At 36.3% G+C, this 12389-nt stretch overlaps 1 protein-coding gene across 2 annotated transcripts in view; it reads right to left on the reverse strand.

Annotated features, from left to right (window-relative positions):
- Positions 1-1660: 1660 nt before the first annotated feature.
- CNN3 (calponin 3) overlaps positions 1661-12389 on the reverse strand; it is a 105686-nt gene continuing 94957 nt past the window's right edge. For both annotated transcript variants that reach the window (XM_058176105.1, XM_058176106.1), the window contains 6 exons: positions 9718-9839; positions 9023-9089; positions 7607-7744; positions 6523-6639; positions 4420-4566; positions 1661-2784 (listed from right to left, as the gene is read on the reverse strand). In XM_058176105.1, the coding sequence (XP_058032088.1) occupies positions 2437-2784; positions 4420-4566; positions 6523-6639; positions 7607-7744; positions 9023-9089; positions 9718-9839 (939 nt within the window). In that variant the 3' untranslated portion in view covers positions 1661-2436. The remainder of the gene's footprint in view (positions 2785-4419; positions 4567-6522; positions 6640-7606; positions 7745-9022; positions 9090-9717; positions 9840-12389) is intronic.

Raw genomic sequence — 12389 nt, forward strand, 5'->3', positions numbered from 1 at the left:
TGGATTCTAAAGTTTGATTTGGGGGAAAATGTCCTTGTCAAAACTTGTTAAGCAGCAAGTAGAATCAAGACGATTGTGCAATCATTTCTTAAGACTCTATTCATTGAAAAGGAATGTGTTCTAAGACTGCAGAAGCACCAGAAACTGCTGAATTGCAAAAATAATGTACGTATGTATATCTGCTGAGAATACATTGAAGACACTGTAGGAATGCTTAGGGTAGGGGGTTGCATGTATATTGTAAAAATACTTTTAAATGGAAACCTGGTACGATACCAAGGATGTTTTTTACCAGAATGTCATGGGACCCTTGGTGACCTCCAAGTCATTTATAGAAAATAAAGGATGGATGACTAAAGTTCTCTGGAATAAATCCTTGGGTTAGCAGATTTCAGATATTATGAAAGCACTGTCTGTTATATAAATGTTTTAATACAAGTGATGCTATTTACTTCAACCCCATACTTAGGCAAATGACATAAACTGAAGGAAACGACAAAGTTAGATTTCACACATGCAGAGTTAACTTGTATAACCTTCCTGTGACTTGTTCATTATGGTGAAGTTTTACTATATTTGGAAGCGCTTATGACCATCAGTGGGAAGGAGGATGAAAAACTGAACAAAAATGCAATATGTTGGCTTTTAATAAACGGGTAATTTCTGACACACACCCAGCAGCCATTTTGTGAGGGTCCCACAAGTATGCTTTCATAAATCCAATCCCCTCCTCCCAACAGATGGACAGATCTGATAAATAAAATGATACACTTGGGCAATCTGATAAATAAAATGATACACTTACAAAGTCTGAAGGGGATGATAGAATTTTCTTGAAATTCTGTAAGAAAGATGGGTTTATAGATCTGTGTGAGTCGAATCTGATTTGATTTGGAGAAAAGATACTTGTTTACCCGCAAAATACCTTCAGATGAAATTGGAAAACTGATTTGGAATCCCCAGGGTATCAAAATCACCCTTGAAATAAAGTTTTGAATTAGGAATTTGCAGCCCCTTAGTATTTCATATAGAAATTCTGGGATATTACTTTCAAATTTTCAATGTAACAGGCAAGCTAAAAAAAATCACCAATAGAATCCAATAAATGTGTCTTCTATTAAACCTGCAATTGAACCCAAAGAATGGTTGTTAGATTGGAGAAATCCTTTGGTAGCAAAAGAAAATGGCATTATAAAGTTTGATAGTGTGGCCTCTACATCCAATACTTTCAGAAAAACTAATTTTTTTAAAGAAGTGATTTAACTAGGGTAGCATTTTCTAATAGGCAAATTGACATCTTAATCAGCAGCAATGTTAGTTAAATAGAATCCTATTTCGGTGTTGCACTTCTAACAACATAGAATTTCTACTTTTCTAGTTTTCATGTTGAATGCCTTACTGTAGGCCAGGGGTGTCAAACTGGTGGTCCACGAGCCGGATGCATCACAGAGACCACAGCCACCCCAGCTCTGTGAAGGGAAAAAACATCGTGAAACAATCACGTGACACCGCAAGTTTGACACCCATGGTGTAGGCAGTTGCCTTCTACTACTTTGTTATAATTTTACTTAATTTGATTTTGAAGTTGCTTGTCTCCATCTGACTCCTTGATAACTTCTATGACTAGCATTTGTTTTTTTAATAATACATGTTCTACATCTTCAAGAAAACAATATTTATTTATAAAAAATACAACAAGATCAGTTGATGATGAGAAATGTGGCAATAAATACAATTCAAAGGAAAGGCAATTCTACATGGATATATGGCACAGAAAATAAAGTCAATGACCTTCAAAATGTAAAGATTTTTGTGGGCTCAGAATTTAATACTAGTTCCCTTCTAAAAAAGAAAGCTTTTCCTAGAATTTTGGTGAATTTAGACATTATGATGAAACATACACAATCACAAATGCACATTTATTATTTCTACTATGACTTCAGGAGATAAGCAAGCAAGTACAAAACCAACATTTTTAACTATTTAACTATTAACTTTATTTTGATGGTATGGTCCAGAATTAACTTAATGAATAAAAGCATTTACAGTCTTCCACAGAATGGAGCTGTAAATAAAAAAGTTTAAAAGGAAAAGCTTGGTATAGTATGTAAGATGCCTATTTCAGAACAAGATTGTAAAAAAAATGCATAGTTCCTTATTATTAAAAGACTTGGCTGTATACGAGAAGTTCCCTTTCACAGTATTCCTTTTTACTTCATATGCTGTTAATTGGTTATGCTGTAGACTGCAAATGTTACAGCACTAAAGGCAACTAGAGAAGAAAAGGGCAAAGAAAGGAAAAAGGAATGTTATGTAAGGCAATATTTCCTTAAGTACATGAAGCATAATGTGTAAAGGATGGGTAACAATTCCACAAGGCTAGTTTCGTTTTTCTTGAATAAAATAATAAACTAATACTGAGCTTTTGAGGCAAATCTAGTAATCAATGCCATGGTCACTGTATTGACCGTGGTAATCTCTCTGATATTCATCTTGGTATTCGCCGTGATAGTCATCTGGATATTCTGCCTGATAATCACTATCACTGATTTCTGATCCATTAGTTCCCGTTCCTTGGCTTCCATTATGAATGACAGGTTCTGTTGGTGCAGCACAATACTTAGGATCATACACTTGCCGTCCAAGCCCATATACACTCATCCCCTTCTGTGAAGCTACTTTGTTGGTGCCCATTTGTAGTGAAATTGTAGTGTTATCAATGGGCTGTAATGTGACCTTCTGGTCATAGATGTCTCGCCTTGTTCCTGGTGCAGGCATCCCTGCCTAAAAAACAAATACAAAAATATTTCAGGGATTATAGTAACTACTAGTAATATAGTTAATACTTAAGACTCTCCACTTAAGGTTGATTCAAATTAATGATGGCCCCAGAAAGGGAGCTTTACATGCTTCTCTAACAATCACTAAACGTTCTACCGCGTCGCTTTCCTGATCACATGATCACAATCTAAGTGCCTGGAACTCTATTGGCACTTCTGATTGGTTGCCAAGCACACTGTGACCATGTGACTGTCGTTTGCAAACTTCTCTGGTTTCCCCAGAAAGTCAATGCAAGTTGCTGCCACTTGCCAAGAAGACTTCCTCTTGTCTCTGGGAGCTGGCTGAAAACCTCCACACCAAATCCAAACAGACACAGAGCTGAAATCCTACAGGGGCTCTTTCAGCCAGCTCTCTGAGAGAAAAGCGAGCTGAAATCCAAGCAAGATTTTTAGTCCTTGACTGGAGAGGCAGCATGTTAAGATAAGGAATGTGGGTGCTTCTGGGTGGGGGAAGCCCAGCCCAGGATGTGCACAAATCTCTGCATTTGGGTTGAAAATCCTGCTTGGTTGGTAGGGAGGATTTTCAGCTCCAGAGTGGAGATGCAAGGCAGTAAGGTAAGGCATGTGAGGTGCCTCTGCAGGGTGGAGAAGATCTTGAACCAGTTCAGGTTGTACATGATTTGTCCCTTTGGGCTAAAAGTTCTGCTTAGGTTTCAGCAGGAGGTTTTTCAGCTCCTGAGAGGAGAAACACAAGCGGCCTGCGACAGGCCTCTCCCACCTTCGCAAGGCATACCACATTCCTTACCTGGGACTCAGCTTAACAATCTGCAAGATTACTTAATGACCACAACAGGGAGTGCTAAGATTGTGGTCATTGAGTGAAGCAATCCTGTGACATCTTATTTTACTCTGACTGAGAGTTGGGCCCCCAATTGTAAGTTGAGGACTACAGTGGTACCTTGGTACTCGACTGCTTCAAAACTCGTTGGATTTGGTACTCAACGCATTTTGATGCGAAAATGTCCCAGTACTCATTGTTTGTTTGCTACTTGACACTCTATGATCGGAAGAGGGGGACGGCTGCGGAGAACGGACAGGAAGTTGGCCATGCTAGGAAGGTCTTTGCAAAAGGAAGCAGGGGATGTCTGAAGACGGCAGATAGGAAGTCAGCCATGCTGGAAAGGCCGCTGAAGACATAGGAAGAGGGACAGATAGGAAATTCAAAGGGTCATGTGGTAAGTCACATTGTTTGTTTGGTGCTCGTTTTTAGTACCCATCGCACCACTCAAAACCAGTTAACGACAAGTACCAAGCTACCACTGTGTCTTTAAATACTACAGCTAGGATCCATGTCAAATACCGTAAAACTAAAGTTCATTAAACAGTGTTGTTCCATAGTTCTACACAGAACATGGGGAAACTAATTTGTTAGGACTCTTGTTACTTCAGTACTTAATGGTATAATGTAAAGAATACAAAGAAAAGCCTTCAGAATATTCTACTTTTTCCCAAGATTTAACTGAAGGATAAAAAACACACTGAGACTAACCAGAGTCAGTCTGTTCCAATAATTAGACTATTAAATACAATTCTGAAGAGAAGGTTTGGAAATCTAGATCAGAAAGTAGACATTCCTTACCTGACTGGCTCCTTTATTAGTCCCCATCTGCAGGCTAATTGTTGTCTGGTCAAATGGCTTGTCTGTTTGCATCTTTGGATCATAGAGATGTCTCCTAGTTCCATAAGCTGTCATTCCTGCCTGGCTAGCACATTTGTTAGTCCCCATCTACAATCAATTAGAGAATACAATTTAAAAGAAAAAAAAACCCTCAAATGTTTGTTGTGATATGTATGACTAATATCCAAATAAGCATCAATTACAGAGAGTGAAGTGGTACAGGTAGTCCTCAATTTATGACCACAGTTACGCCCGGAATTTATGTTGCTAAGTGAGAAATTTGTTAAGTTTTTCCCCATTTTATGACTTTTCTTGCCACATTTGTTAAGTGAATCACTGCAATTGTTAGGTTAGTAACACGTTTGTTAAGTGAATCTGGCTTCCCCAGTGACTTTGCTTGTCAGAAGGTTGCAAAAGATTGTCACATGACCCCAGACACTGCAACCATCATAAATATGAACCAGTTGTCAAGCATCTGAATGTAAATCACGTGACCATGGGGATGCTGCAACAGTCGTAAGTGTGAAAGTTGGTCATAAGTCACTTTTTTGAGGGCCGTTGTAACTTTGGTCACTAAATGAACTGCTGTTAAGTTGAGCACTATCTATATAGCTAAAAGAACCGAAGCCAAGGAACTTGACTTTAGGATGGAGGGTAAGGCTTGCAGTCCCAAATTATTCATTCATTCATTAGAATTTGTCGAACAAAAACGAGAACAAGAATAAAAGAAAATAAAAATACAATGACAGGGACGATAGGCACATTAGTGAACTTATGCACGCCCCCTCTACTGACCACTTAAGTATGAAGTAAGGTCCATGATACTGAAATACTTGCCTTGCCCAAAAATTTATTTAACAGAAACTGATTATGCAAAAACATGTGATGGATATTTATAAAAAAACAAGGCAAAACCCCTGTATGAAAAAAAATCAGTGAAAACAGAACATGTACATGCAGTAATAGATACAAAAAATATCATCATGGATGCCAAATATATAAAAAATTAAAAGACAAAATAGACTAAACCCAACCTGTTTTTTTTTAATGAGGCCTAGAACAAGATATACTGCCCAGAAACAAAAACTGCCCCTTACCTTATCCACCATCTTAAAATTTCAGGATGTTCTCACCTCTAACTCAAACTCTTACACCATTAGCTTTTCTGTTCCTTGGTACAGTTAACATTCTTGGCTTTAGTTACGTTTAGCTTAGCTTAGTTAGACTTATGGACTATGCCACCTCCCATGTTTGGCAGCTCACAAAAATGGTAATTCATGGGCAAACATTACCTAATGATACCAAATCAAAAAACCATCAACATCCACGTCTCTGTTATGATGTTGGAATTTTTTCCAAATTATGGCAAAATCTATTTCAGATATATTTTTGTAATATCTATAGATCTGATATGAAGCAAAAGCCATGTTGGAGTAGCCAACTGTCTCCTTGTCACCACAGCTTGCATCTTCTGCTCTCCCCACCACCACCCACTCCCAAATCTTACATATGCAAAGAGTCTAATATCTGGGTAAACATCATTGTAAATGCAACTAGCATAAGGAATAACCTTGAGGAAGAGGAGGAAGCAACAACCAAGATAACAGTCCAGATGACAGAAATTTGAGTATAGAGCAGAAATACAATTCAGGGAAGTGCCTCAGACATGACCCAAAGTTCTCATGAAGATAAAGGGGGTGTTGGACTTGCAAGATTCTATTGTTGTAATTTTATAGTAATAGTAGCATTAACACCCATAACTTTGGATTCCTAATTTCATCTAGAAGGCCTCATCTAAAACAGCCTATGCTGGAATAAACTGCTGCTTTATAATGGCTTGTCTTTTCTGAGGTGAAAAATGTACCTGGAGCATCTTTAAAATAAAAAGTTGCCTTATTGCCAAGTATAGTCTAAAAGTAGTTCAACTTGGAACTATTGGAGAACTGCTCCGTGGTAATGTAAATCTCATTACTTCTTTTTGGACTACGGTATAAATCATAGGCAATTACATCCGAAAAACTTTCTCTGCATATTAATTTAGTATCTTTTATCCTTTTTGCTTACCTGCAAACCAATCACACTTTGTCCAGCCTTGAGTTTTCCAGCATCAAAACTTCTCGCTTGCTTTTCTGCATATTTAACACCAATATCAATTGTAGTGTGGAATCCTTTGGTTTTTGCCTAAACATAGGTTAAAATTACATTTAGTATTTCTTGTACTTTTAATAAAAGAAAGTATTTGTAGCTCGGGGTTGAAATGAGGCATCCTCAGTGCTCTCTGAGCTTGATTGTGTTCTTGCAGATGTTTAATCATTCAAATTAGTTAACATCATCAGTGCTAGTAAGGAGTGGGATTTGCTCTCAGTTTATATTATCCAATACCCCAAACAAAAGTATTGATAAATCTTGATTAACCTCAGACCAACAATCAAGAAGTAAACAATACCCAAATCAAGGAACTGCCAAACAAGCTAACAGTAAAAAGCCCAACCAAAGAACCTCCAAAGCCTCTCCCATCAACACTGACAGGGCAAGCCACTAGAATATCAACTGAGAACAAACACCCCTCCTTATTTAGCACTGATGATGTTATCTAGTTTGGGTAATGAAATGTTTGCAAGAAAATAACCAAGTTCAGAGAGCACCACGGACCCCCCCCCTCAGTATTTCTTGTACTTTTCTCTAATCACTTATTAAGATACAAATATCCAATATAGTGGTGTTTATAACAAATTGCAATGATGACAGAACGATGGTATCATGCAAATGCCCCCCAAACACCCTGCTCTCACAAGAGCCAATTTCAGTAAGTAAGGCGTGGCTTTTGTATGATTGTCCGCTCCTGTGAAAGAATGAAAGTTTGTCATGTTTATTCAAAATCAATGATCAGATTCTTGATTTGACATTTTGACCTATTGCTTTGTTGATGTTACATGGTAAAGTAATGATTGTTGTGCAGACAAATTCATGGGATTCATTAACTTAATGAATTAACTTAAGGCGCCATAATACAAACTCAAATTATGAAATTCATGGGCATGCCTGTTCTATAATTTAGACAACAAATGATGTGAACCACTGTTATAAGATTTGTTATTTCCTAAGGATGATAAATTGTGTGTTGGACTCCATGGATTAATGTACTTACCAAGCCTGCAAGTGCCACCAATGAAGTTTGAACTTGGGTCATATTTCCATTCTCAAAGAGATCATTTGCTTCAAAAATATCATGTGGTTTCATGCCATATTGTTGAATGGCCTTGATAAAATTTCCAATGTTCTCCAGCTAAAAACAAATGTAAGAAGTCACACTCTTACAACTCGTTAACGTTTGTTTACTTAAAGTGGAGATATACATTACTTGGTACCAATAATTGTGGAGGGCTATTGTTTGAGAAAGGCCAAATTAGGTGGAATTCACATCGATGGGAGAAATGCTACCTGCCAGCATCCTCCTTCAAATCACTGTTCTGGCTGTTTTTAATAATAGTTACGATTTAGGCACACATATCTGTAAATAAGATATTTTTAATTGAGGAAAAGGGCACTTAAATGAAACTTGAAAGTCAAGCATAACAGAAAACAGGAAGAGAATCTGGTGGCTCAGACTGCTAAGACAGTCTGTTATTAACAGCAGCTGCTTGCAATTACTGCAGGTTCAAGTCCCACCAGGCCCAAGGTTGACTCAGCCTTCCATCCTTTATAAGGTAGGTAAAATGAGGACCCAGATTGTTGGGGGCAATAAGTTGACTTTGTATATAATATACAAATGGATGAAGACTATTGCTTGACATAGTGTAAGCCGCCCTGAGTCTTCGGAGAAGGGCGGGATATAAATGCAAAAAAAAAAAAATTTCACTGATTTAACATGATATCAGAACAGTGTAATTTTATTTTATTCAACTTTGATTTTAAAGTTGAATAACTTTAAATAAATAAATAAAAAAGTGTCCAGCTAATATGATCCCATAATATTTATACCACTGTTGTAAAAAATAATTTTGCTTCAGCTTCTGTTGTATTTGGAGGTTTATTTTGTTGGATGTAGGTATTCATCCATTTAATTGTTCCTGATACATATAATGTGAAAAATCATTTCCTTTGAAAAATGGGGCAAATTTCTAATTTAAAAGAGATGCAGTTATTGATTTTCATTCTTGTACTACTACAGAGCCCCCCTATTTGGAAAGTGAGGGCATAGTATTAGATTCCTTGAGCTATGAAAATTTAGAGAAAAATTGCCAAGAGATAGAAATTTCTCCTATCTCAAGAAAGCTTTTAACAGAACTTCTGCTTCTCTGATTTTTCTTAAGAACTATCTTCCTCCTTGCTTTTCTATTTGTGGGAAATAAATGTACAGGGATGATACAGTCTAATTACTAAAATCATAATTCTGTCACTCTAACATTAGTGCTTACAGTAGTTAATACTGTCTGTAAACCATTAGTGGTTCCTGAAAAATAAAACTTCAATGAGTCTCTTTTTGAAAACCACTGGCCATTAACTTTTATTCATTACAATTCTTCTTAAAGAAAAAACAAATAGAAAATAAAACATAGCTTACCTGGTGCCAGTTTAACTTGGACTGGTTTATTTTCTTTATTGATCCTGGCTGGAGTTTGTTGATAAGCCTGCAAAAGTGATGAAGTAAAAGGCCTTTTTCTATTTTCTTTCTTTTTACAAAGCTATAATCTAAATTTTAATAGCACGCTAAAAAAAAGTGTTAATCCTGCTATCAATGGTATTTTATGTTTTTTTCATACAAGAACATGATCTTAGGTACAAACTGCATTAAGTTTCACATTTTCCATGGACTAGCTACCTTATAATTTTGTTCAACCATTATACTGCATTTTCCTGTATGCAAAATATAAGAAGTTTCTTGAAGTTCCAATTTTTAAAAACCTGACATGAAAATTATAGGATATTTTAGTAACAGGCAAGCTTATTTCATAGAGAACAAAAAATGCATGAAATGTTGATAATGTTAATTCAGCTGAAGAGACAGTTATAAAGGAGTATTCTGTTGTTTTTAAGAGCTACAGAGTTATTTTGGTAGGTTCCAGTTCTTCAAACCTGCACTTTCAACAATTACGTAATATACAGATCTCTGGAAAACATATATAGCCTTTCTAAGACACAGACATGTGTACATAACATTTTAAAAATGGAAACTATAAATTTTGATTTATGCCCAACAGCTGCTGTTTTAGGCTTAAACAGATCTACTTGAAGGAGAATTTTAAAAGCATTGCTTACTCGCATAGTATAATGCCGTCCTTTAAGCCCAGCTGGAAATTTGGGCCAATGCTCATTCCAGTAACTTCTTCAATCCAGTTGCGGAGATCTTCTTCTACCTGTGGATCATATTTCAAAGCAATCTACAAAATAAAAGGGGGAAAGTATTAATGTCTCTGGATATTTTAGAATTTATGTGATTTTCTTCTAAGAGTTTAAAACATCACATATCATTCTTCCCTTGCACGTCATTCTTAATCAGGTTTTCTAGACTGTATGATAATGAACCAGTCTGCATTATGCTGATATAAACTCTTCTGAATATACCCAGAGGAACTTGTCACAAGCAAGCATGACTAATAAACATATATGGCTTTGCCTGTGGTGTATTTAGCTTAATATGCAAAACCAGAGGCTCTGATTTGTTCCTCTCACCAAGGGAAAAGCATCTGTCCTATTCTCAAGAGGTTCTATGAGCACCATCTTCAAATAAAATGAAATAAAAACCACTATCAAATGAAACCCATATATTTTCTTGCTATGGCTTTGACAGTTGACGGCGAGCATAAATCGGAAGTGGCTATTTGGATAAGCAGTTCCAATCTTAAACTGAATTAAATTAATGACAAATATCTGCCATTCTGCTGCTACGTAAGACTCTTAGCCTAACTTCAAAAACCTCTATTTTTCTGCATAGAAACAATGGGGAGAGAAAACAACAGATGATTACAAAGCATTCAGGTATAAAGATGGTTTGTATCAAAAACAGAGTGGAAATTTGTAACCCCTTTCCAGTGACTATCAAGGCAGTGCTCAGAAGAAAAAATTGAGATTACTCACAATTCTAGAATATAGACTCTAGAATCAATATTTATCTGACTTCAACCACATTTGAGAGCAATAATTACTGTATTTAGAAAGAATGATTCCTTTCTACACTTTCAATGAGGCTAAACAACATTACAGAACTTAAAACCTAAACATCTGCTTTAAATTGATTGAAAACTGGACAAAACATGATTATTGGCTAAGAATTTGAATAGTACTGTAATAACGATTTGCCTTCCTAGCTACCAGGATCATTATAATACACCAGGGATCTGCAAATTTGGCTCTTTTAAGACATGTGGACTTCAACTCCCAGAGTTCCTCAGCCAGGTTTGCTGGCTGAGGAACTCTGGGAGTTGAAGTCCACATGTCTTAAAAGAGCCAAGTTTGCAGACCCCTGCAATACACTAAGGAAAAGCACCATAGCAGGCAGCAAAAAAACAAACAAGCAAACAGAAGAAAGGCAATTAAATCACATCCTGCTGTACAAGACTAGGCCCAGAACACAGCAGGTTTTCAATAAGTAAAACAAACAAACTGCTGACAGTCTATACCAGGCACAATGGATGCAGAACAGGACTTTCTATTTCTGGCAATGCAAAGCTTGGGCCACGAGAAAAAACAATAATGTAGGAGACCATTTTGAAAAGTGAAAAAAGAATTTTATTGCTTTAAAAAAAAAATACACCTGCCAAATGCAAGAAAAATGTCACTGCAAACCACTGTGACAATCAAATACTGTTCCAAACATCATGACTGAATATCATGGCTGTTGGGAAGTTGTGATGGCTCAGGACTGATATTTTTTTCTATAGCTGGCGAAAAGTTGAATTAAGCAAATTAGAAGATCCCCTAATGAGTTCACAGATAGGGCGGTTGCTTCTAATTAATAAGAATTGGGCACAGCATATCTATCCCACTGGAAAAACCTTTCAATTTAATTAAGATTTTGCTATCCCACCTTGAAATTATCATAAATTAAAATGCACATCCTTAATTTAATGCACAATTGAGGTATGTGCATAATAGCAATCAACACCTTTTGCTCTTGGCAATTCTGTCAACTTACTCCCAAATTGAGATGCGTTCTCCACGGCAAACTAAAAAGTTTGAATTTAGGTTTATGGCCAGTGTCTAAGCAACAAAAAAAAATTCAATTAAAATGTTAAGTAATCAAAGAGCTATCATACTTAAGCTTCTTTCTAACAAAATCTCTTCCTCAGTGTACTGCATAGACAAAATGGATTTTCACTGGAACCAAGAAACCTTCTACTTCTCCACTACTCAAGATTTCTGTGGGAGTAAATTACAGCCACATCATTATACTCAAAACATTTCATTATAACTGTACCCTCCTATATTTTGCATAGAACAAGCCAGCCAGTTGTTCATATTTAAGTCCCACAAGTAATTCACTTCTTATTTATTGCATTCGCTACAGCTGATCTTGAAATCACTTTTTTCTTTTAAAGGGAACCATTACCAGCCTTTTCTCTACATTCACAGATATGGGACAAAAAATGTCAGTGAATACATAAAGGGTGAACATAGAAACTAAAAAAACGCATTCATAGTCAATGAATATCTGTTTCTGTCTTGAGGGTAATACAGAACCTTACTGTATAATTCTTTTATAAATCAGTGTCTTTAAAAATATACTTTGAGCTCATTTTTTATCAGCTTGGAATCTTTTAAATAAAAGAGATACAGAGCTAAAAGAGAATGTCAACACAAGAGGCATGTTGAAGGATATTAATTCTATACTGAAGACTACAAAGAGCATATTTTCATCAGGTTAGTAGTAAAGCAAACCCAGTAATCAATTCTATCCCTATTTATTTACTTACATACTCTCCTACCTATTG

The sequence above is a fragment of the Ahaetulla prasina genome, chromosome 3 (genome assembly GCF_028640845.1).
Source record: "Ahaetulla prasina isolate Xishuangbanna chromosome 3, ASM2864084v1, whole genome shotgun sequence".
Taxonomy (NCBI): Eukaryota; Metazoa; Chordata; class Lepidosauria; order Squamata; family Colubridae; genus Ahaetulla; species Ahaetulla prasina.